This window comes from Oncorhynchus mykiss, chromosome 2, assembly GCF_013265735.2.
Source record: "Oncorhynchus mykiss isolate Arlee chromosome 2, USDA_OmykA_1.1, whole genome shotgun sequence".
Taxonomy (NCBI): Eukaryota; Metazoa; Chordata; class Actinopteri; order Salmoniformes; family Salmonidae; genus Oncorhynchus; species Oncorhynchus mykiss.
Genome location: NC_048566.1, coordinates 21,132,309 through 21,158,539, shown reverse-complemented (window position 1 = coordinate 21,158,539; position 26,231 = coordinate 21,132,309). Strand labels below are relative to the sequence as shown.

At 45.5% G+C, this 26,231-nt stretch overlaps 2 protein-coding genes across 7 annotated transcripts in view; both read right to left on the bottom strand.

The window, feature by feature from the left end:
* LOC110534415 (glutamate receptor ionotropic, kainate 5) overlaps window positions 1–10,218 on the bottom strand; it is a 162,928-nt gene extending 152,710 nt beyond the window's left edge. Inside the window, exons 1-2 of one of the 4 annotated variants that reach the window (XM_036941605.1) lie at window positions 9,869–10,218; window positions 9,465–9,607 (exon numbers count right to left, since the gene is read on the bottom strand). The gene's annotated coding sequence lies outside the window, so the exon portion shown is untranslated. The remainder of the gene's footprint in view (window positions 1–9,464; window positions 9,608–9,868) is intronic. The other 3 variants (XM_036941615.1, XM_036941619.1, XM_036941629.1) reach the window with 3 other exon arrangements.
* Window positions 10,219–21,808: 11,590 nt separating this feature from the next.
* The window catches only part of LOC110509776 (zinc finger protein with KRAB and SCAN domains 7), a 31,232-nt gene continuing 26,809 nt past the window's right edge, over window positions 21,809–26,231 (bottom strand). For all 3 annotated transcript variants that reach the window (XM_036941594.1, XM_021590882.2, XM_021590875.2), the window contains exons 9-10: window positions 24,183–24,470; window positions 21,809–22,953 (exon numbers count right to left, since the gene is read on the bottom strand). In XM_036941594.1, coding sequence (XP_036797489.1) covers window positions 22,357–22,953; window positions 24,183–24,470 — 885 coding nt within the window. In that variant the 3' untranslated portion in view covers window positions 21,809–22,356. The remainder of the gene's footprint in view (window positions 22,954–24,182; window positions 24,471–26,231) is intronic.

Below are 26,231 nucleotides of genomic sequence, written 5' to 3'. Positions count from 1 at the left end.
ACGCTGTTGCAGTAGTCTAGTATGAGGGGTTATGACAGGGGAAATGCTGTTGCAGTAGTCTAGTGTGAGGGTTTATGACAGGGGAAACGCTGTTGCAGTAGTCTAGTGTGAGGGTTTATGACAGGGGAAACGGTGTTGCAGTAGTCTAGTGTGAGGGGTTATGACAGTAGTCTAGTGTGAGGGTTTATGACAGGGGAAACTGTGTTGCAGTAGTCTAGTGTGAGGGTTTATGACAGGGGAAACAGTGTTGCAGTAGTCTAGTGTGAGGGTTTATGACAGTAGTCTAGTGTGAGGGTTTATGACAGGTGAAACGCTGTTGCAGTAGTCTAGTGTGAGGGTTTATGACAGGGGAAACAGCGTTGCAGTAGTCTAGTGTGAGGGGTTATGACAGGGGAAACGCTGTTGCAGTAGTCTAGTGTGAGGGGTTATGACAGGGGAAACGTTGTTGCAGTAGTCTAGTGTGAGGGTTTATGACAGTAGTCTAGTGTGAGGGTTTATGACAGGTGAAACAGTGTTGCAGTAATCTAGTGTGAGGGTTTATGACAGGGGAAACGCTGTTGCAGTAGTCTAGTGTGAGGGGTTATGACAGTAGTCTAGTGTGAGGGTTTATGACAGGGGAAACAGTGTTGCAGTAGTCTAGTGTGAGGGTTTATGACAGGGGAAACGCTGTTGCAGTAGTCTAGTGTGAGGGGTTATGACAGGGGAAACAGTGTTGCAGTAGTCTAGTGTAAGGGTTTTTGACAGGGGAAACGCTGTTGCAGTAGTCTAGTGTGAGGGTTTATGACAGGGGAAACGCTGTTGCAGTAGTCTAGTGTGAGGGTTTATGACAGGGGAAACGCTGTTGCAGTAGTCTAGTGTGAGGGGTTATGACAGGGGAAATGCTGTTGCAGTAGTCTAGTGTGAGGGGTTATGACAGTAGTCTAGTGTGAGGGTTTATGACAGGGGAAACAGTGTTGCAGTAGTCTAGTGTGAGGGGTTATGACAGGGGAAATGCTGTTGCAGTAGTCTAGTGTGAGGGTTTATGACAGGGGAAACGCTGTTGCAGTAGTCTAGTGTGAGGGGTTATGACAGGGGAAACAGTGTTGCAGTAGTCTAGTATGAGGGGTTATGACAGGGGAAATGCTGTTGCAGTAGTCTAGTGTGAGGGTTTATGACAGGGGAAACGCTGTTGCAGTAGTCTAGTGTGAGGGTTTATGACAGGGGAAACGGTGTTGCAGTAGTCTAGTGTGAGGGGTTATGACAGGGGAAACGCTGTTGCAGTAGTCTAGTGTGAGGGTTTATGACAGTAGTCTAGTGTGAGGGTTTATGACAGGTGAAACGCTGTTGCAGTAGTCTAGTGTGAGGGTTTATGACAGGGGAAACAGCGTTGCAGTAGTCTAGTGTGAGGGGTTATGACAGGGGAAACGCTGTTGCAGTAGTCTAGTGTGAGGGGTTATGACAGGGGAAACGTTGTTGCAGTAGTCTAGTGTGAGGGTTTATGACAGTAGTCTAGTGTGAGGGTTTATGACAGGTGAAACAGTGTTGCAGTAATCTAGTGTGAGGGTTTATGACAGGGGAAACGCTGTTGCAGTAGTCTAGTGTGAGGGGTTATGACAGTAGTCTAGTGTGAGGGTTTATGACAGGGGAAACAGTGTTGCAGTAGTCTAGTGTGAGGGTTTATGACAGGGGAAACGCTGTTGCAGTAGTCTAGTGTGAGGGGTTATGACAGGGGAAACAGTGTTGCAGTAGTCTAGTGTGAGGGTTTTTGACAGGGGAAACGCTGTTGCAGTAGTCTAGTGTGAGGGTTTATGACAGGGGAAACGCTGTTGCAGTAGTCTAGTGTGAGGGGTTATGACAGGGGAAATGCTGTTGCAGTAGTCTAGTGTGAGGGGTTATGACAGTAGTCTAGTGTGAGGGTTTATGACAGGGGAAACAGTGTTGCAGTAGTCTAGTGTGAGGGGTTATGACAGGGGAAATGCTGTTGCAGTAGTCTAGTGTGAGGGGTTATGTCAGTAGTCTAGTGTGAGGGTTTATGACAGGTGAAACAGTGTTGCAGTAGTCTAGTGTGAGGGTTTATGACAGGGGAAATGCTGTTGCAGTAGTCTAGTGTGAGGGTTTATGACAGGGGAAACGCTGTTGCAGTAGTCTAGTGTGAGGGGTTATGACAGGGGAAACGCTGTTGCAGTAGTCTAGTATGAGGGGTTATGACAGGGGAAATGCTGTTGCAGTAGTCTAGTGTGAGGGTTTATGACAGGGGAAACGCTGTTGCAGTAGTCTAGTGTGAGGGTTTATGACAGGGGAAACGGTGTTGCAGTAGTCTAGTGTGAGGGGTTATGACAGGGGAAACGCTGTTGCAGTAGTCTAGTGTGAGGGTTTATGACAGTAGTCTAGTGTGAGGGTTTATGACAGGTGAAACGCTGTTGCAGTAGTCTAGTGTGAGGGTTTATGACAGGGGAAACAGCGTTGCAGTAGTCTAGTGTGAGGGGTTATGACAGGGGAAACGCTGTTGCAGTAGTCTAGTGTGAGGGGTTATGACAGGGGAAACGTTGTTGCAGTAGTCTAGTGTGAGGGTTTATGACAGTAGTCTAGTGTGAGGGTTTATGACAGGTGAAACAGTGTTGCAGTAATCTAGTGTGAGGGTTTATGACAGGGGAAACGCTGTTGCAGTAGTCTAGTGTGAGGGGTTATGACAGTAGTCTAGTGTGAGGGTTTATGACAGGGGAAACAGTGTTGCAGTAGTCTAGTGTGAGGGTTTATGACAGGGGAAACGCTGTTGCAGTAGTCTAGTGTGAGGGGTTATGACAGGGGAAACAGTGTTGCAGTAGTCTAGTGTGAGGGTTTATGACAGGGGAAACGCTGTTGCAGTAGTCTAGTGTGAGGGTTTATGACAGGGGAAACGCTGTTGCAGTAGTCTAGTGTGAGGGTTTATGACAGGGGAAACGCTGTTGCAGTAGTCTAGTGTGAGGGGTTATGACAGGGGAAATGCTGTTGCAGTAGTCTAGTGTGAGGGGTTATGACAGTAGTCTAGTGTGAGGGTTTATGACAGGGGAAACAGTGTTGCAGTAGTCTAGTGTGAGGGGTTATGACAGGGGAAATGCTGTTGCAGTAGTCTAGTGTGAGGGGTTATGTCAGTAGTCTAGTGTGAGGGTTTATGACAGGTGAAACAGTGTTGCAGTAGTCTAGTGTGAGGGTTTATGACAGGGGAAATGCTGTTGCAGTAGTCTAGTGTGAGGGTTTATGACAGGGGAAACGCTGTTGCAGTAGTCTAGTGTGAGGGGTTATGACAGGGGAAACGCTGTTGCAGTAGTCTAGTATGAGGGGTTATGACAGGGGAAATGCTGTTGCAGTAGTCTAGTGTGAGGGTTTATGACAGGGGAAACGCTGTTGCAGTAGTCTAGTGTGAGGGTTTATGACAGGGGAAACGGTGTTGCAGTAGTCTAGTGTGAGGGGTTATGACAGGGGAAACGCTGTTGCAGTAGTCTAGTGTGAGGGGTTATGACAGGGGAAACGCTGTTGCAGTAGTCTAGTGTGAGGGGTTATGACAGAGGAAACAGTGTTGCAGTAGTCTAGTGTGAGGGTTTATGACAGGGGAAATGCTGTTGCAGTAATCTAGTGTGAGGGGTTATGACAGGGGAAAAGCAGTTGCAGTAGTCTAGTGTGAGGGGTTATGACAGGGGAAACAGTGTTGCAGTAGTCTAGTGTGAGGGGTTATGACAGGGGAAATGCTGTTGCAGTAGTCTAGTGTGAGGGGTTATGACAGGGGAAACGCTGTTGCAGTAGTCTAGTGTGAGGGTTTATGACAGGGGAAACGCTGTTGCAGTAGTCTAGTGTGAGGGGTTATGACAGGGGAAACGCTGTTGCAGTAGTCTAGTGTGAGGGTTTATGACAGGGGAAACGCTGTTGCAGTAGTCTAGTGTGAGGGTTTATGACAGGGGAAACGCTGTTGCAGTAGTCTAGTGTGAGGGTTTATGACAGGGGAAACGCTGTTGCAGTAGTCTAGTGTGAGGGGTTATGACAGGGGAAATGCTGTTGCAGTAGTCTAGTGTGAGGGGTTATGACAGGGGAAACAGTGTTGCAGTAGTCTAGTGTGAGGGGTTATGACAGGGGAAACAGTGTTGCAGTAGTCTAGTGTGAGGGGTTATGACAGGGGAAACAGTGTTGCAGTAGTCTAGTGTGAGGGGTTATGACAGTAGTCTAGTGTGAGGGGTTATGTCAGTAGTCTAGTGTGAGGGGTTATGACAGTAGTCTAGTGTGAGGGTTTATGACAGGGGAAACGCTGTTGCAGTAGTCTAGTGTGAGGGTTTATGACAGGGGAAACGGTGTTGCAGTAGTCTAGTGTGAGGGGTTATGACAGGGGAAACGCTGTTGCAGTAGTCTAGTGTGAGGGTTTATGACAGGGGAAACGCTGTTGCAGTAGTCTAGTGTGAGGGGTTATGACAGAGGAAACAGTGTTGCAGTAGTCTAGTGTGAGGGTTTATGACAGTAGTCTAGTGTGAGGGTTTATGACAGGGGAAACAGTGTTGCAGTAGTCTAGTGTGAGGGTTTATTACAGGGGAAACAGTGTTGCAGTAGTCTAGTGTGAGGGGTTATGACAGGGGAAACAGTGTTGCAGTAGTCTAGTGTGAGGGTTTATGACAGGGGAAATGCTGTTGCAGTAATCTAGTGTGAGCGGTTATGACAGGGGAAACGCTGTTGCAGTAGTCTAGTGTGAGGGGTTATGACAGGGGAAACGCTGTTGCAGTAGTCTAGTGTGAGGGTTTATGACAGGGGAAACGCTGTTGCAGTAGTCTAGTGTGAGGGGTTATGACAGGGGAAATGCTGTTGCAGTAGTCTAGTGTGAGGGGTTATGTCAGTAGTCTAGTGTGAGGGTTTATGACAGGGGAAAAGCTGTTGCAGTAGTCTAGTGTGAGGGGTTATGTCAGGGGAAATGCTGTTGCAGTAGTCTAGTGTGAGGGGTTATGTCAGTAGTCTAGTGTGAGGGTTATGACAGGGGAAACGCTGTTGCAGTAGTCTAGTGTGAGGGGTTATGACAGGGGAAATGCTGTTGCAGTAGTCTAGTGTGAGGGGTTATGTCAGGGGAAATGCTGTTGCAGTAGTCTAGTGTGAGGGGTTATGTCAGTAGTCTAGTGTGAGGGTTATGACAGGGGAAACGCTGTTGCAGTAGTCTAGTGTGAGGGGTTATGACAGGGGAAATGCTGTTGCAGTAGTCTAGTGTGAGGGGTTATGTCAGTAGTCTAGTGTGAGGGTTATGACAGGGGAAACGCTGTTGCAGTAGTCTAGTGTGAGGGGTTATGTCAGTAGTCTAGTGTGAGGGTTATGACAGGGGAAACGCTGTTGCAGTAGTCTAGTGTGTGATGTGAGAATAATGACAAGTGAACCTGGGTGGCTTCGTGTTCACATTGCCCTAAAAAAAGGATTCGGACCGCGGAATTCAAGCAAACCGAACTCAGACCACCTCTTGAGATGGTTTTAGTTTGGTTCGCTTCGGGGGCTCTTTTGAGGGGTCTGAGTTAAAAAATTAAGCAAAAAGCACAGAGTTTACAAAAATTGGCTGAAAGGGACCAAGTGTGAAAACACCAACCCTTAGAAATAAGGGTACGGTTAGGGTTAGGGTTAGGGTTAGGGTTAGGGTTAGGGTGTTCCCTGAGGTACAAAAAGATCAAAATACATATAATGTACCTTCAGAAGTACCCATAATGATGTCGCATAGTACTGTTCGCTACCTGTACGGATAATCTAGTACAGGTATTCCCAAACTGGGGTACGTGCAATGCTGTTGGGGGTATGCCAAATAGAAATGTGACTCAAACTTAAAAAATACAATTTAAAAAATAAATAAAATATATATGTTAATATTTGATTATTTTGTTCAATAAAAAAAATCTTCAAATTTCAAACAGTCCATTTATATTTTCTAACGGGGCTATACATTTGGGTGAGGTTTTTTTCTCGCCTGAGTAGCCTCGTTTCACTGCCGGAAATTAAATGAAACCATCTAGTGCTTAAATAACAACACAATGTCAAACACAGGTAGCCGAGTCAAATATATTAACATCCAATCACATTAACCGTTACTCTCTCACCGGAATTCCGCATATCACAACTGGATGAAAGCTTCACTCTTGCGCGGACATTTAGAAACAAAACATGGAATTTGGAAAATAAGCCATAGGAGTTTTTTTTAAGCGACAATTAAGACAACCTTCGAGTAATAAGACATGTATAAAAGCAACAGATGCCATTAATAAGAAGGGGCTAGAAGCGTCTTATATAGTAAGCTACCGAGTGGTTAGGACAGGCTAGCCCCATACTATTGTGGAGGACTTCATCCTTCCTGCTGCAACGGATATGGCTGGGACAATGCTGGGGGAAAAGGACAACAAAACTATACAGACAACGTCTTCATCAAACAACAGTTTCACCACGCATCAGTGACATGGCAGGAGATGTTTTGAAACAATCACTGCTTCACATACAAGCCAGTGAATTCTATGCGTTACAGCTGGATTAGTAAACAGACATGGCGGGCCTGGCACAACTCCTGGTATATGTCCGTTACATTTATGGGGATCCAATTAAGGAAGACATCGTCTTCTGCAAACCACTGGAAACCAGGACAACAGGAGAGGATATTTTAAAGTACTGGACAGCTTTGCGACATCAAATGGACTTTGGTGGTCAAGATGTGTTGGTATCTGTACTGATGGTGCAAAAGTCATGACAGGGAGACATAGTGGAGTGGTAACGCACGTGCAAGCAGTTACTCCCGACGCCACTTGGGTACACTGCAGCATCCACCAAGAGGCTCTTGCTTTCAAGGGAATGCCTGACAGCTTGAAAGACGTTTTGAACACCACAGTGAAAATGGTTAGCTTTGCTAAAGCAAGGCCCCTGAACTCTCGTGTATATTCTGCATTATGCATTGATATGGGCAGCGACCATGTAACGCCTTTACAACATACAGAAGTGCGCTGGTTATCAAGGGGCAAAGTATTGACACATTTTTTTATTTTTAAATTGAGAGACGAGCTTAAAGTTTTCTTTACTGACCATCATTTTCACTTGTCTGAAAGCTTGCATGATGAGTTTCTCACATGACTGGCCTATCTGGGGGATGTCTTTTCTCACCTGAATGATCTGAATCTAGGATTACAGGGACTCTCCGCAACTATATTCAATGTGCGGGACAAAATTAAGGCTATGATTAAAAAGCTCTTCTCTTTCTGCGTTAACAACACACAGGTCTTTCCATCATTGTATGATTTTTTGTGTGCAAATTAACTCAAGCTTACGGACAATGTCAAATGTAATATAGTGAAGCACATGAGCGAGTTGTGTGCGCAATTACGCAAGTACTTTCCCGGAATAGATAACACAAACAACTGGATTCGTTATCCCTCTCATTCTCTGCCTCCAGTCCACTTACCAATATCTGAACAAGAGAGCCTCAATGAAATTGCAACAAGCGGTTCTGAAAATTATATTTAATCAGAAGCAACTGCCAAATGTCTGGATTGGGCTGCGCTCAGAGTATCCTGCCTTGGCAAATCGCGCTGTTAAGACACTGATGCCCTTTTGCAACCACGTACCTATGTGAGAGTGGATTCTCGGCCCTCACTTGCATGGAAACGAAATACAGGCACAGACTGTGTGTGGGAAATGATTTAAGACTGAGACTCTCTCCAATAACATTGCAGAGTTATGTGCATCCTTTCAAGCACACCCTTCTCATTAACCTGTGATGAGTTATTCACAATTTTCGAGTAACAAATAAGGTTTTATATGTAAGATGGTTAAATAAAGAGCAAAAATATTTATTATTATTATATTATTATTTGTGCCATGGTCCTATAAGAGCTCTTTGTCACTCCCCATGAGCCGGGTTGTGACAAAAACTCAAGCTCATTCTTATGTTTAATAAATGTATCATATAGTGTGTGTGTGGCAGGCTTACAATGATGGCAAAAAACAACATTTGAGAGTGCGCTGACCCTGGTGCTAGAGGGGGTACAGCTGACCCTGGCGCTAGAGGGGGTACAGCTGACCCTGGTGCTAGAGGGGGTACGCAGCTGGAGGTTGAATGTTTGATGGGGTTCGGGACTATAAAAAGATTGGGAACCACTGATCTAGTATAAAGTGTTGTACCAGTTTAAGTGGTCTATGGTAGAGGTACATTTCTGAAATGCTACAAAGGCAAAATGTACCTTTTCTAAAAGCATGCTTTTGTATCTGTGGACTATATGTAAGAAAGGTACTATCTGAGGTATGAACTGGGGTACAATTACATCCCTAAGAGTGAAGTTACAAAGGTCCTACCTTACAGGGTACCACTACTGTAACAAATCTTATCCTGTTTCTAAGAGTGTATTCTATTCTATGTACCCTGCAACACTGGACATGTGACAGTTATATCAGTACAGCTTGTATGAAACATCTCTGTCTCTTCCCAGTACTATAACCCTTATCTAACCTATGTCAGCTGTTAAAGAGGCCGAACTGACACTTCCTCTCTGCATGCAGCCACAGGGGAGAGACGGTCCATTTGAGGTGAAACATTACAGTCCACTCAGTGTATCAGTTCCAATCAATACTAAATGTGTGGATGTTCCCGCGCTGACAGCCCAGTACCCACAGGAGCATGTAGTGTGCTAGGCTGTTGGCTGGGCTCATGGTGGTGGGTTGGAGGTGTAAGAAGAGGAGAGGACGGCTGTGTTGTTGGCTGATTTCTCACCAAATTGTTTGACACAAACACCACAGAACACACAGCCTGCCCTCTCTGGCATCACACACGCTTGCACGCGCACACCAACAGACAGGCGTAGAATGGTCATCGTGGAAAAACACAGAGACTATGTCCACAGCTTTTACAGCTACTGTGCTGGCTGTGTCAATATAGAGACTGCCTTGTCTTCTCGGAGTGTCAATTCAAACAGAATGTGGAGAGTGTGGAGAGACAGAGAGATGGAGAAGAAGAGGGGGGGAAGAGGCAAGGAGGAAGGGAGAGGGCGGGACAGAGAGGAGAGCAACACATGGAATTGAGCCATTAGATTTGATAAAAATCCATCACACTAGAGGCCTGTTTATGTCTGCATGGAGGAGAGGAGGATGGATGGATGACGAAAAGAGGACTGAAAGAAGGAGTGATGGAGGGAGACATTGCAGAGCTTTAGGGGAAAACAGGTAGAAATATGCTGAAATGGAAGCAAGGAAATTGAGGAAAAACTCATCAGGGATGCATATGGGGTAGCTAAATGACAAACGAGAGAAAGGGGAGAGAGATAACAAGACAGAGAGCAAGAAAGAAGGGCTCGAGAGAGAGAGAGATAACAAGACAGAGAGCAAGAAAGAAGGGCGAGAGAGAGAGAGAGAGAGAGAGAGAGAGGTTGAAAAAAGAAAATAGAGAAAATGGCTAGAGAGAGAGAAAGAGAAAAAGAGGGAGAGAAAGATAGAGAGCGAAAGGATGAAGATGAGGAATAGACACTCACCTATTCCAGTGGCCTCTCCACAGGCGAGCACAATCCCGTCTCTGTGATGCCATCCTGGGTAGGAGCAGAGAGAGATCCTGGAGCTCCCTCCTCAGAATACCAATAGGGTAGCTATTATCAGCTCACAGACACACACACTGGCACTGAAGAGGAAAACGCCAGACACACACACACACACACATACAGACAGAAAGACAGACAGACAGAGAGTCAGGTCTGAGGCCAACACTTTAATATCAACTCTCACAAACCTCTATCTAATTTCTGGCTTTATTTTTCTTTGTCTCTCTCTTTCCATGATCCCCTTTCTCTTGCTCTCTATCTCTGCCTGAAAAAAATGGCAAAATATACTGCGACACTCACACATGCATAGCTTACACACACACACACACACACACGCTCACCGTGTATACCATTTACACAATCCCAATGTAACAATGTTGCAGTCTGTTCCGGGTAGAATGGTGTTAAACAGGAATGAGCACCCTGTTATCATCCGTTCCCCCTCTCTCTGGATTCCTCTCCTCTCCTCCGTCTGATGCCCAGATAAGAGGATGAAAGACCAGACTCACTTCTCTTTTCTCTCCGTAGTGTCTGTTCTCTTATTCTCCTTAATTAATTGGTTAGTTCAAGGTTTTCTTTATCCCTGCTACCAGTGTACTTTGCTGTGATTCCACGACACTCGACTGCAAACAGCATTTACTAACTCACCCTCTCTCTCTCTCTCTCTCGCTTTATCCTTGCTCAATAGTATCCCCGTACCTTCTCAGCTCTCTCTCCAATCCAATCAGCACTGCCTCCCTACTTATGTCCCTCCCTCTGTCCCTCGCTCTGCTACCTCCTACTCTGTTGCCTCCCCCCTCCTTCTCATCACCCACCCCCTCTCTGTTTCTCTCTCAGGTTTTCTAAAATACAAATATCAACTGCCCCTGTCTCTATCAGTCTTGGAGATAAGCATTTGAAAAAAAAAGGAAAGAGAAAATCAACATGTGAACACACACACACAGAGAGAGAGAGGACAGTAATCATACGGATGTCCTCCTTCCCCAGCTGGAGTGAATGACCCTGACAGGACTTGACATGGTTACATGCTCAGGGTGACAAACAAAATCACACACTTCATACACACCCAGACCTACACACAAACAAGCGTATGTGCGCCACACACACACACACACACACACACACACACACACACACACACACACACACACACACACACACACACACACACACACACACACAAACACACACAAACACCAGACTCTGCTACATGCCCAAGGAAACAAACACAATCACAGGACTTCAGAGTAAAACTCAGAGTAAACACACAAGCACAGATAGCTTACATCTCAACAAACACAGATGAAGATACACACACGGCTGAACACACACATACATTTATCCCCCACCTGACACACAGAACAGAGCAGCTCGCCTGTGGCAGCATCCTGACACTTCAGAGGGAAAGAGGGGAACTCCTCATCACTATTTATGTATAACTTCCAGACAGACACTCCCACCAGACACAGTCACATGAGGAATACTCCACAACATGACGGCCACACTCCCACCAGACACAGTCACATGAGGAATACTCCCACCAGACACAGTCACATGAGGAATATTCCCACCAGACACAGTCACATGAGGAATACTCCCACCAGACACAGTCACATGAGGAATACTCCACAACATGACAGCCACACTCCCACCAGACACAGTCACATGAGGAATACTCCACAACATGACAGCCACACTCCCACCAGACACAGTCACATGAGGAATACTCCCACCAGACACAGTCATATAAGGAATACTCCACAACATGACGGCCACACTCCCACCAGACACAGTCACATGAGGAATACTCCACAACATGACGGCCACACTCCCACCAGACACAGTCACATGAGGAATACTCCCACCAGACACAGTCACATGAGGAATACTCCACAACATGACGACCACACTCCCACCAGACACAGTCACATGAGGAATACTCCCACCAGACACAGTCACATGAGGAATACTCCCACCAGACACAGTCACATGAGGAATACTCCACAACATGACAGCCACACTCCCACCAGACACAGTCACATGAGGAATACTCCCACCAGACACAGTCACATGAGGAATACTCCACAACATGACGGCCACACTCCCACCAGACACAGTCACATGAGGAATACTCCACAACATGACGGCCACACTCCCACCAGACACAGTCACATGAGGAATACTCCCACCAGACACAGTCACATGAGGAATATTCCCACCAGACACAGTCACATGAGGAATACTCCCACCAGACACAGTCACATGAGGAATACTCCACAACATGACAGCCACACTCCCACCAGACACAGTCACATGAGGAATACTCCACAACATGACAGCCACACTCCCACCAGACACAGTCACATGAGGAATATTCCACAACATGACGGCCACACTCCCACCAGACACAGTCACATGAGGAATACTCCACAACATGACAGCCACACTCCCACCAGACACAGTCACATGAGGAATACTCCCACCAGACACAGTCACATGAGGAATACTCCACAACATGACAGCCACACTCCCACCAGACACAGTCACATGAGGAATACTCCCACCAGACACAGTCATATAAGGAATACTCCACAACATGACGGCCACACTCCCACCAGACACAGTCACATGAGGAATACTCCACAACATGACGGCCACACTCCCACCAGACACAGTCACATGAGGAATACTCCCACCAGACACAGTCACATGAGGAATACTCCACAACATGACGACCACACTCCCACCAGACACAGTCACATGAGGAATACTCCACAACATGACAGCCACACTCCCACCAGACACAGTCACATGAGGAATACTCCCACCAGACACAGTCACATGAGGAATACTCCACAACATGACGGCCACACTCCCACCAGACACAGTCACATGAGGAATACTCCACAACATGACGGCCACACTCCCACCAGACACAGTCACATGAGGAATACTCCACAACATGACGGCCACACTCCCACCAGACACAGTCACATGAGGAATACTCCACAACATGACGGCCACACTCCCACCAGACACAGTCACATGAGGAATACTCCACAACATGACGGCCACACTCCCACCAGACACAGTCACATGAGGAATACTCCACAACATGACGGCCACACTCCCACCAGACACAGTCACATGAGGAATACTCCACAACATGACGGCCACACTCCCACCAGACACAGTCACATGAGGAATACTCCACAACATGACAGCCACACTCCCACCAGACACAGTCACATGAGGAATAATCCCACCAGACACAGTCACATGAGGAATACTCCACAACATGACAGCCACACTCCCACCAGACACAGTCACATGAGGAATACTCCACAACATGACGGCCACACTCCCACCAGACACAGTCACATGAGGAATACTCCACAACATGACAGCTACACTCCCACCAGACACAGTCACATGAGGAATACTCCACAACATGACGGCCACACTCCCACCAGACACAGTCACATGAGGAATACTCCACAACATGACGGCTACACTCCCACCAGACACAGTCACATGAGGAATACTCCACAACATGACGGCCACACTCCCACCAGACACAGTCACATGAGGAATACTCCACAACATGACGGCCACACTCCCACCAGACACAGTCACATGAGGAATACTCCCACCAGACACAGTCACATGAGGAATACTCCACAACATGACGACCACACTCCCACCAGACACAGTCACATGAGGAATACTCCACAACATGACAGCCACACTCCCACCAGACACAGTCACATGAGGAATACTCCCACCAGACACAGTCACATGAGGAATACTCCACAACATGACGGCCACACTCCCACCAGACACAGTCACATGAGGAATACTCCACAACATGACGGCCACACTCCCACCAGACACAGTCACATGAGGAATACTCCACAACATGACGGCCACACTCCCACCAGACACAGTCACATGAGGAATACTCCACAACATGACGGCCACACTCCCACCAGACACAGTCACATGAGGAATACTCCCACCAGACACAGTCATATAAGGAATACTCCACAACATGACGGCCACACTCCCACCAGACACAGTCACATGAGGAATACTCCACAACATGACAGCCACACTCCCACCAGACAGAACAATCCCAACAGAAACTCATATTCCTCTGCTCCTCACATGTTCCGGCTCCACCACGTATTCATCCACTATGTGTGACATCACAACTCTTTCACATAGTGTTTGTCATGTTGTCCTCTCTCCTCTCTTTTAACTCGTTAGTATCCAAATTGTCACACCGTCTCAGTCATTTTCTTCATTGACCCTATTTCAGTATGACTTCTGCTGCCCTGCGAGAGTGACTGAATGTCTCTCCCATCTTATTTGTCAAGTTGTCCACTCCCATAATGATATATCCTGCCTCGTCCCCATGTTTCTGGCACTACATGTGTGTCACATTTGTCCAAACCCCTTTCCCATGTTTGCTATCAATTCTCCACATACTGTTGAAGTTGGAAGTTTACATACACATTAGCAAAATACATTTAAACTCAGTTTTTCACAATTCCTAACATTTAATCAGAGTATAAATTCCCTGGGTCAGTTAGGATCACCACTTCATTTTAAGAATGTGAAAAGTCAGAATAATAGTAGAGAGAATGTTTTATTTCAGCTTTTATTTCTTTCATCACATTCCCAAAGTTTACGTACATTCAATTTGTATTTGGTATCATTGCCTTTAAATAGTTTAACTTGGGTCAAACATTTAGGGTAGCCTTCCACAAGCTTCCCACAATAAATTGGGTGAATTTTGGCCCATTCCTCCTGACAGAGCTGGTTTGTAGGCCTCCTTGCTCGCACACGCTTTTTCAGTTCTGCCCACACATTTTCTATAGGATTGAGGTCAGGGATTTGTGATGGCCACTCCAATACCTTGACTTTGTTGTCCTTAAGCCATTTTCCACAACTTTGGAAGTATGCTTGGGGTCATTGTCCATTTGGAAGACCCATTTGCGACCAAGCTTTAACTTCCTGACTGATGTCTTGTGATGTTGCTTCAAAAAATCCACATCATTTTCCCTCTTCATGATGCCATCTAATTTGTGAAGTGCACCAGTCCCTCCTGCAGCAAAGCACCCCCACAATATGATGCTGCCACCCTCGTGCTTCACGGTTGGGATGGTGTTCTTCAGCTTGCAAGCCTCCCCCTTTTTCCTCCAAACATAACGATGGTCATCATGGCTAAACAGTTCAATTTTTTGTTTCATCAGACCAGAGGACATTTCTCCAAAAAGTAGGATCTTTGTCCCCATGTGCAGTTGCAAACCTTAGTCTGGCTTTTTTATGGTGGTTTTGGAGCAGTGGCTTCTTCCTTGCTGAGCGGCCTTTTAGGTTATGTCGATATAGGACTTGTTTTACTGTGGATATAGATACTTTTGTACCTGTTTCCCCCAGCATCTTCACAAGGTCCTTTGCTGTTGTTCTGGGATTGATTTTCACTTTTCGCACCCAAGTACGTTCATCTCTAAGAGACAGAACGCATCGCCTTCCTGAGCGGTATGATGGCTGCGTGGTCCCATGGTGTTTATACTTGCACACTATTGTTTGTACAGATTAACGTGGTATCTTCAGGCGTTTGGAAATTGCTCCCAAGGATGAACCAGACTTGTGGAGGTCTACAATTTTTTTTCTGAGGTCTTGGCTGATTTCATTTGATTTTCCCATGATGTCAAGCAAAGAGGCACTGAGTTTGAAGGTAGGCCCATAAATACATCCACAGGTACACCTCCAATTGACTCAAATTATGGAAATTAGCCCATCAGAAGCTTCTAAAGCCATGACATCATTTTCTGGAATTTTCCAAACCATTTAAAGGCACAGTCAACTTAGTGTATGTTAACTTCTGACCCACTGGAATTGTGAAATAATCTGTCTGTAAACAATTTCTGAAACATTTATTGTGTCATGCACAAAGTAGATGTCCTAAACGACTTGCCAAAACTGTAGTTTGTTAACAAGAAATTTGTGGAGTGGTTGAAAAAAGTAGTTTTAATGACTCCAACCTAAGTGTATGTAAACTTCCGACTTCAACTGTACATTCATTAGGTTGTCCTGTCCCGCTTTCCCATTGGCATGTCAAGATGTCCTACCCCTCTCTTATATTTGGTGTCATCTTCATTCCATGTTGACCAATCAGATGGTCTATCTCATTATTCCATCATGTTGTGCTAACCCGTTTCTCATAGTGTAGGTTTCCTGCCCTCTGTCGCTCATACTGGAGAAGACAGCACTGAAATGTTTGCTTTGATATTCATCTCTGCTTTTTATTTTCACTTTGCATTTAGTCAAATATTAGCCAAGTGTTGATTGACCTTTGAAAAGGTTAGTGGGCAAACAGCACTGTATCACGTATTATTCATGTTTGGAGTTGTCAGTGTGTGTGTCTATTCCCAGAGGGGAGGGGCCAGAGCCACAATGTTCCATGTCGGTGACCCATAGCTACAGCCTACAGAAAGAAGTTCTCAGTCCTCTGTCTCTCCCATTCAATCACATCCACAACTATACCGCCCCCACTTCCCTGGCCCCTGTGCTGCTTAGAAGAGGTGCCTGGGGTGCCTCACTGTGTCTGTGTGTGTCTGTGGTCTGTGTGTGCGTCAGTGTCTGATAAGTCCAGCCCTGAACAGTACATACTGTTTGCTGTAGTTAAGAGTATTTTTTGCACCTGACCAAAATATTTCATGCTCTCTTTCTCCCGCCTTTCTCTGATGTCTATTCTGAGCTGTCCTCTCTACCTCTCCCTCCCTCTTTCCCTCCATCCCTACATCTCTCCCTCGTACACCAACATGCATTCAACAGCTGCTCTCTCTCTGATCTTTAGCCCAAACCCCACCCCCTCGTTCACACATTTATACACACTGTTTTTACCTAACAAATACGTACAACACACATGTACACTCGTACATTCCTCGAGGGTTAGAGCACAGATGCAGATATACACACCATACAATTAAACACACACATCGTTCCACACTGCTGCAGCAGGTGAGGAGTGGCCAGTGTTAGCAGCATTCGATCCTTTGAGTGATATCCGGGTGTTCCCCTGCCACGTTCCTTTCCTCTCCTCTTTTCTCACTGCACTCGTGTGCAGTGAGAAAAGAGGTTCCCATGGTTCCCATGTGGTTCCCATGTTAACCATTGCCTGGACAGCATGCAACAGGGGAGGGAGAACGAATGGATGGAGAAAGGGTGAGAAAGAGAGGAGGAACAGAGAGAGGAAGGGAGGGAGAGAATTGACATTCAGACGGAGCACTGCGCATCACTCGTGGAATAATAATTAGCTGCTCAGTATTCTAGTCACATATCCACTGCTATCAATGAGAGAGAGAGGGAGGAGAGAGAGGAGAGAGGGGGAGGAGAGAGAGGAGAGAGGGAGGAGATAGAGGAGAGAGGGAGGAGAGAGAGGAAAGAGGGGGAGAGGGAGGAGAGAGAGGAGAGGAGAGAGGAGAGAGGGGGGAGAGAGAGGAGAGAGGGAGGGAGGAGATAGAGGAGAGAGAGGAAAGAGGGGGAGAGGGAGGAGAGAGAGGAAAGAGGGAGGAGAGAGAGGAGAGAGAGGAAAGAGGGAGGAGAGAGGGAGGAAAGAGAGGAGAGAGGGAGGAGAGAGGGGAAGAGGGAGGGAGAAGAAACAGACACAGGGAGAAACAAGGTGAACAAAAGGGGGAGGGATGAAAGGAGAAAGAAGAGGAGAGGATATGGAGGACAAAAAAGAGAAGCATGGTGGCACGAGCTGGAGAGGCAGATGCTCGTACACTGCAGAACACACACACAGTCACGCATACAAATACACACACACACTGCAGCACAAATACACATACACACACATACAGCGTAAAGACATACACTCAAGTCCGAGAAAGACACCTTAAACACTGTTTATTTTTACTCACACAAGCGTCCTCGCCAGACAGAGGGTGAATATGAACACACACACACACACACACACACACACAAGGAGACTACTTTGTCAAAGTCACAGCAGGTGCCGCCACCTCAGCAAAGAGAGAGACAGGGAGAATAGAGAAAGACAAGAGGAGAGAGAGAAAGAGAGGGGGAGAAAGAAAGAGGGGGAGAGAGAGAAAGAAAGAGGGGGAGAGAGAGAGAGAGAGAAAAAGAAAGAAAGAGGGGGAGAGAAAGAAAGGAGGGGGAGAGAAAGAGAGAAAAAGAAAGAAAGATGGGGGAGAGAGAGAGAAAGAGGGGGGAGAAAGAGAGAGAGAAAGAAAGAGGGTGAGAGAGAAAGAGAAAGAGCAGGAGAAAAGGAAGGAGAGCATGAGAGAGCGTAAATGCAAAATGCAAAAAAAGGAAGCATGTCAGATGATAAATGTGTATAACATTAGTTAAATAGGTCAATTATAATAAGATATTTCATAATAAAGGACCAGAGAAAACAGATGAATCAGAAAACACCGTGCGGTGTGTGTAGTCACCCAAAAATACTAAGGACTGCAGGCAGCATGTTGACAGAAATATGAGTTCCTACCCAGACTTAGGCATTATGGAGTAATGAGAACTATACTGTAGTTATTATTACAGCATATGAACTCATCACCAACAGGCCAATAACTCATACTTTATTCATCAGTCTATACTTGACTGAATGGAATTTTAATTATAGACTATTCAACTCATTGGCAGAATCCTGTTCTAATTCAAATTCTGATCTAATAATGTGTTCTATTTCACTCTGTGATTGATTGATTGATTAATGATTTCAGTCTAATGTTGTGGGTAAACTGAATTTATCTTAGTGACGTTAATTTATCATCATGACACCATTCACAGTCGGGAACTCATGAGGAAACCCAAGATAATTAAATAAAAAAGGTTTTAAAACATTCTCAGTTGTAAAATCACTACAGCAATATTCTAGATGTGATACACTGGCTCTACAGTACAGCATATGGGATAATACATAATCATGTCAATGTCTTCAATGCAATGACAGCAAAGATGGCGACAACGATGCACTAACGTCCTTAACAAAGATAACATCACGTCACCTAACTAGAGGCTACCTCTTCTCTATTTACCCAGGGTGAATACTATCTTACAATATCTGTCCCCAGTGCTAAACCCAAAACCCAAGGGCTGATCCCCTCACCCTCCACCTGAGATGTCAGCAGATTCAAGCCCAGCGCTAAATTGCACATTATTTCTGAGGGTCAGGTATTTCTTCCAGTGTTTATGGATGAAACATAGCTGAGAATTCCAGGGATGTCCAGGGACAGATACTCAATAGGTGCTGTCACATTCACTTCTCACAAGGACAACAGTATCCCTTTCCTGCAATCAATGACCAAAAGCACCCTCTTTATCCTCATGGGTGGAATTATCTTAATATTTGTCATAATTTCATCATTAATAAAGATTTGTTTTTTTAAATCAACGTAAATCTGGTGTTTCTATATCAAACTGTTGTTATATTTCAGTCTACTGTGACAGCATGTCAACTCAAAATGGAAAACATTTCAACTCTATATCTGACATGGAACAGGTGCTCTTTTTTTAAGCCAATAGCCATGTGTGTGAGGTGTATACTTCTATTTCAAAGTAGATTTGTTTAAGACCAAGACGTACTCTGTGTGACCCTGATTTAACCCACTGCAGTAGAAGGTTAAGGATGCCAATTATCTCCCCAAACCAAATGCAGTCCGTCCATTGTTTGTGATGCCCCGAGGACAAAATATTGAGTTTCACTTTTCAGTTATGCAATTTCTTGCAATCTGATTTTTTTTGGCCACCATGATGTTTGAATAAACATCTTTATTTTGCATTCAAGCCTCAGTTTTGGATGTATTCTTTTCTCCGACAGTGTGCAGGTCTCCATCTCTCCTACTGTGATATCTAGGTGAAAATTGATTTGACGGTCCAGTTATAATCGAACTATAAACCAAGAAGAAACATTTACATTAGTAAACTGTAGTAACAAAACAAACAGCAAACAAAACCACCCCTCACTACTATAACCTCCATCCTAGAAAGAAATAATCGGGAGAGGGGGCAAAAAGAGGAAAAGCTATAGAAGTATGTTACAGTACAGAGGAAAGAGGACTGTCTCTATACGGACACATACATCCACAGGCCAGTATGATTTAGTAGACCTTCTCTCAGAGTGCAGTACTCTCATCATTATACCTTCAACATACAGTATAGAACATATGCCAAGAACATCTACCATCTAATAAATGACTACAGACACAGCAGAGATGACCATGCTATGATACAAGGCTACTTAGTCTGCTGGAGATTCATTGATGAATGGTAATGTACTTGCACGTGCATTCATCTATAGTGGAGGTTGGTGGGAAATACAGTGAGGTCCACAAGTATTTGGACAGTGATACGTGTTTTGTTGTTGAAATGATACAATGACTAGGAGGTTAAAGTGCAGACTGTCAGCTTTAATATGAGGATCGGGTGAACCGTTTAGAAAGAAGAGCACTTTTTGTACATAAAATGGAGGGGACTAAGGAAGGAAAAGGATTTGGACAAATTGTGCAGCTTGTGACCCTACAACCTTGTTGGATGCATTTGCTGTTTGTTTTGGTTGCATTTCAGATTATTTTGTGCCCAATGGAAATGAATGGTAAATAATGTGCTGTGATTTGAGTCAATTTAAGAATACAATATGTTTCTAAACACTTTTTTTCATTCATGTGAATGCTACCATGACTACAGATAAGCCTGAATGAAAAAGGAATAATGATTAGTGAGAAAGTTACGGATGCAAAGATCATATCCCCAAGACATGCTAACCGCTCACCAATAACAGGGGAGGTTAGCTTGTTAATATTTTAGTCTTTTAGCAAACGCTTTCAAATCCTATGTGCTGGATTACAGACAAAACAAAACAACCAAAATGTGTCACTGTCCAAATACTTGTGGACCTCACTGCTCTCTGAAAAGACTGCTGGTTCGTATCTCACCTTAGTGAGGGTCTGTTACATTTTATGAAGACGTTCTCTTCCCATGAAGTCTGAAAAAGAAGTTTCCATGCTAGGCTCCTATGCTAAAATGGAGGCACTTTCTCTCTCAGTCTGCAACAAAATCACCAGCATTTGTCATTTCATGTCATGAAAACAAATCAAGACAGAGTGTTTGTGTGTGAGAACGCTCCAGTCAGCGTTCGCTGGGTGTGCAACAGTCATGAACGGCTCTTTAGATTACGATTATGAGCTGCTGCAGCACTGGAAAAGTTCTGGCACATCAAGCCTTTTTCCATTTAAACACAAATTAGATCATTATTTTTGATATCTAGCTATCCACTATAGCATAATGATACAGCAATATGACGTGTACTTCCTCAGTCAGCTGAGATCATCATAAATCCTCTCCTTCCTTATATCCTACGGAATTACAATATTGACTTCATCTATTCATGTCATAGACATTATATTAACATTACTGTTAAATCTATATACGTCAACACACAGTGACAAACAATGAAACAAATATACTCGGTAATTACATGACTTGTATGGGGATATCTCATATTGCTGCCCTCCTGAGCTCTGCTTCTGTGACTCGGTGGGTACCTGTGTCAGAAAGTCCATATTGATGATGTCAAGCGAGAGCATTGTGGATTTACAGTGGGGCCCATAAAGGCCATCCTATCTGATGTGTGAGATTACAGTGGGGCCCACAAAGGCCATCCTATCTGATGTGTGAGATTACAGTGGGGCCCACAAAGGCCATCCTATCTGATGTGTGAGATTACAGTGGGGCCCAAAAGGCCATCCTATCTGATGTGTGAGATTACAGTGGGGCCCATAAAGGCCATCCTATCTGATGTGTGAGATTACAGTGGGGCCCACAAAGGCCATCCTATCTGATGTGTGAGATTACAGTGGGGCCCATAAAGGCCATCCTATCTGATGTGTGAGATTACAGTGGGGCCCATAAAAGCCATCCTATCTGATGTGTGAGACTACAGTGGGGCCCATAAAGGCCATCCTATCTGATGTGTGAGATTACAGTGGGGCCCACAAAGGCCATCCTATCTGATGTGTGAGATTACAGTGGGGCCCATAAAGGCCATCCTATCTGATGTGTGAGATTACAGTGGGGCCCATAAAGGCCATCCTATCTGATGTGTGAGATTACAGTGGGGCCCATAAAGGCCATCCTATCTGATGTGTGAGATTACAGTGGGGCCCATAAAGGCCATCCTATCTGATGTGTGAGATATTTCATGGTGAGGACCACGTGTAATCCTCTTTATAAAATGAAAGCGTTGGAGAAACGGTGAAAGCTGAAGCCTTTTATTAAAAAGAAAACAGAGGACATTTTATGGGTGACTCAAATCCAACCCTGATAAAACTCACTCTAAATAATATTAACGGTACACACTCTGGGAATACTTTTACAATCAGCTTTTCGTTCAACTTCTCATTGTAAACAGGATAAATGCTTTACCATACAACTGCTGCTTGCTTCACTGGCTTCGCTGTATGATTTCAACATTCTGCTCTTCCAAACTAAGAAGCACCTCTCAAAGCTTAAGGGCGACACATCCGATCCTTCACTAAACTCTGTCAAAATCAATTCATATGTAGATCGTTCAAGTAAATGAAACAATATTTCGGTCCATTTAACAAGAATAGCCCCGGCACTGAGGAAACAGTAAAAACTATACATCTTGATTTAACTCAACACTATTTATTTATTTTTTATTTCACCTTGACTAACTGAAAATCCTACCATCTTTCAGTCTAACTCTGTCTCAGTCTCTAATACATTCTATCACAAACCCTCTCCTTTCTACCCTCTTCCTCCTCTACAGTCCCCTCTATGAGATGGTCTCCTCTAGGATGAACTCTATGGTGTGTGGTACGTCCTGTCGATCTACCACAGTGACCGAGGGGATCTCATGTCCCTCCATGATGGCTGACAGGGAGGGGACAGAGATGGCCTGACCACCCAAGAACACCACCTGGGAGGACCCAGCCTGCCCAGAGAACATAGCCCCAGAGGACTGCTCTGAAACGGGCACGGCCGGCACCATCACCCCCTCTGTGGTTCCATCCGCCTGGACCAGCAGAATGGTCTGCACCGCCGACTCCCCCTCGCCACCCAATCCCGTCCCTGTAGACAAGAGCACCCTCGCCCCTTCCGCCTCTACGTCGTTGGCCGTGGTTCCACCCGTTCCGTCGTCGTGGAGACGGATGTGTTTGTCGAGGTTGGAGCGTGAGCGGAAGGCTGAGGGGCAGCGGTGGCAGGTGTAGGGCGTCTCCCCGCTGTGGATGCGGGCGTGCTCAGTAAGACGGCCGGCCACACTGAAGGCTTTACCACACACCCAGCAGCAGAAGGGCCGCAGGCCGCTGTGGATACGCTCATGGTCCTTGAGGTGAGGCAGCTGGCGGAAACGCTTCCCACACGTAGAACACTGAGAGAGGAGGAGGAGGGGACATGTGGGGGACAGACAGGGCAGAGAGTGGGAGGAGGGCAAGAGGAGAGAGTGAAGAGAGGCAGAGAGTGAACGGAAAGAAAGAGGGAGGAGAAGTTGAATAGGAGGAAGAAGAGTGGCAGGGAGAAGGATGGGTAGGATCGGAAAACATAACGAGAGAACAAGGACAAGAGGAGAAGAGCGGACATTAAAATTCTAGATTTCATATCTTGAAAACTGTTATGAAAAAATATTTTCTGAAACACTTCCTCAAATTTGTAGACACAGCACTTCTGGCTGAAGAGGCAGAAGAATAGGAGGGGTAGAAAAATAATGTGTGAGAAGAGAGAGAGAGAGATCTAGGGAGGGCAGAGGACAATGGTAGATAGAGATAAAGAACAGAAAGAGGGACACAGGGGACTGAACAGAAAAAAAAGAAGCTGACAGAACAGAGCTGCACTACTACTGCAGGACATTCATCTTTTTCCACACAGCAGTGTTACCTGCCTGTCTGCCATACTGAATGACCACAGAGACAACGCCTACCATTAGTAGAACCAGAGGGAATCGGCAGGGACATTCTCACCAATAACTTTACAGCTTTGACTGCATTTTTTATTGAACTATAGAAGCCTGGGGCTGTTCTGCCACAAATTGTGCCACAATGAGCTGGTTGGTCTTGTGTTTAGGGCCTTCCTGCCTTTGCGGGCGGTGCCCAGTGGCGCTGGGTCCCAGAATAGTAACACAGAGGGAGATGGCAGGCTCTAACTCAGCCCCACTCATTAATCATAGGAAGTATAGAGGGAGGGAGGACACCATCCGGCATAATACACTGGGGTGACCACAACCACAGCTTGTATTTTTTAGATGAGATGATTAGATGAGTTTATTAGTATTAGTATACATATTTACAACTGTAACAATGATCCATTTCCATTGGGGGGTGGGGCAGGGTGAATGTCCATTGGGGGAGCAGCAGGGGGGAAGTGAGAAGTGAATGAAACAATAATAAAAGTAACCACAGGCAGAACCACGACCAAAGTCTTGTCCAGACGGCCTCTTCTGCTTCTGCTAAAAAAATTGACAATCTAATTGATCCCTTGTAGTAGCCTGTGTTTTAAATCACTTCAGAACAAGACACACCATAACGAACGTCAGTCGTGCGCAGTAGATAACCCACCACACACACACACAATCTATCAATCATCTCCACCTCCCCACCCCCTTACCTCGAAGGGCCTCTCATCGGTGTGGATCCTCATGTGGACGTTGAAGGTGGAGGTGTAGGCAAAGTCCTTCCCACAGATCTGGCAGTGGAACCTCTTGGAGCCGCGGCCCTTCCCCAGAGTCCCCTGGCAGTGGGCCACAATGTGCTCCCCGAGGGCAGAGCTGGAGGCGAAGCGCCGTCTGCAGGGGGACAGGGGGCAGCGCAGGGGGGTCTGACCCGTATGGGACAGCCGATGGAGGTCCAGACCCTCCTGGGTCATACAGCAATGACCACACATATCACACTCCACCTGGATGGCAAGAGAGAGGGAGGGGCACATGTATAAGGAATAACTAGTGAAGAATAGATGAAAGGATCCTACTATTACAGTATCCATGTCTATAAGGACAGTATCTGTAGAGTAAGATATTACTATTACAGTATCCATGTTTATAAGGTACAGTATCTGTAGAGTAAGATTATACTATTACAGTATCTATTTCTATAAGGTAGAACTAGTGTAGAGTAAGATCCTACTATTATAGTATCTATGTCTATACAGTGCCTTCACATATTCACACCCCTTGACTTTTTCCACATTTTGTTGTGTTACAAAGTGGAATTAAAATGGATATAATTGCAATTTTTTGTCAACGATCTACACTAAATACTACATTAATCCAGAGAATGCCAGACTTTGATGACAAAGTTTCACGACAAAATTTGCCCACAAGAAGGATCGCCATGCCACCTTCCTATTCAAGTGAGCACAGCACAACGGAGTCCAGAAATGTATTGCATGCTGCTATATGATATATGATGTAATATACCTGGGAAATATGTATACTGTAGCTAAGAAAGTAATATTAAGTGTATGCTGTGTAGTAAGCTGTTGGTATCCCATGTGCCGCACCCTAATAATTTGGTCCCTTTCCCCCTCATAACGTTACCTAATGTTCTGACTTGGTGTTGAAATGTCATCATCGAATATTGTAAGAGCTTTCATTGGCAGGGCTTGAAAACTATTACGGACTACAAAGGGAAACGCAGCCGCGAGCTGCCCAGTGATGCGAGATACCAGACAAGCTAAATGCCTTTTATGCTCGCTTCGAGGCAACCAACACTGAAGCATGCATGAGAGCACCAGCTGTTCTGGACGACTGTGTGATAATGCTCTCGGTAGCAGATGTGTGCAAGACCTTTAAACAGGTCAACATTCACAAAGCCACAGGGCCAGACGGATTACCAGGGCGTGTACTCAAAGCATGTGCGGACCAACTGGCAAGTGTCTTCACTGACATTTTCAACCTCTCCCTGACTGAGTCTGCAATACCTACATGTTTCAAGCAGACCACCATAGTCCCTGTGCCCAAGTAAGTGAAGGTAACCTGCCTAAACGATTACTGCCCCATAGGACTCACATCGGTAGCCATAACGTGCTTTAAAAAGGCTGGTCATGGCTCACATCAACAGCATCCTATCGGATACCCTAGACCACATATGTCAGAGTCAAGGCCCGCGGGCCACATCCGGCCCGCAAGAAGGTTTTTTACGGCCCCTGGGATGATCTTGATTTATTATTAGAACCGGCCCGCAGCAAGCCGGCAGCCCGCAGATCTTTTACACGCACCAATACTACATTTCCCACAATGCAAAGGTGACGCACCGAGCAGTAGGCTGCTTCATTTCAATATTTATTGGCACAGCAGTCGTCAGCATCACAGTAAAATTAACTTTCAGATACCCATCAAAAATGGCAAAACGGAAGGTGGATACTGAGAACCGGGGGTTTCAAACAAGGTGGGAGTCGGAGTATATGTTCACGAAGGTAGCTGGAAAACCTGTGTGTCTTCTGTGTGGAGAAAGTGTGGCGGTACTGAAAGAGTATAATCTGAGACGACATTATGAAACGAAACACGCGGACAAAAACAAGAATATGGACATGGAACAAAGGCTACAAAAGGCCAGTTTTATTTTGGCAGAAGAGATCGCTAAATCAGCCCGGCCATTTACGGAGGGGGATTTCATCAAAAACTGCATGATTAAAGTTTGTGACGAAGTTTGCCCAGAA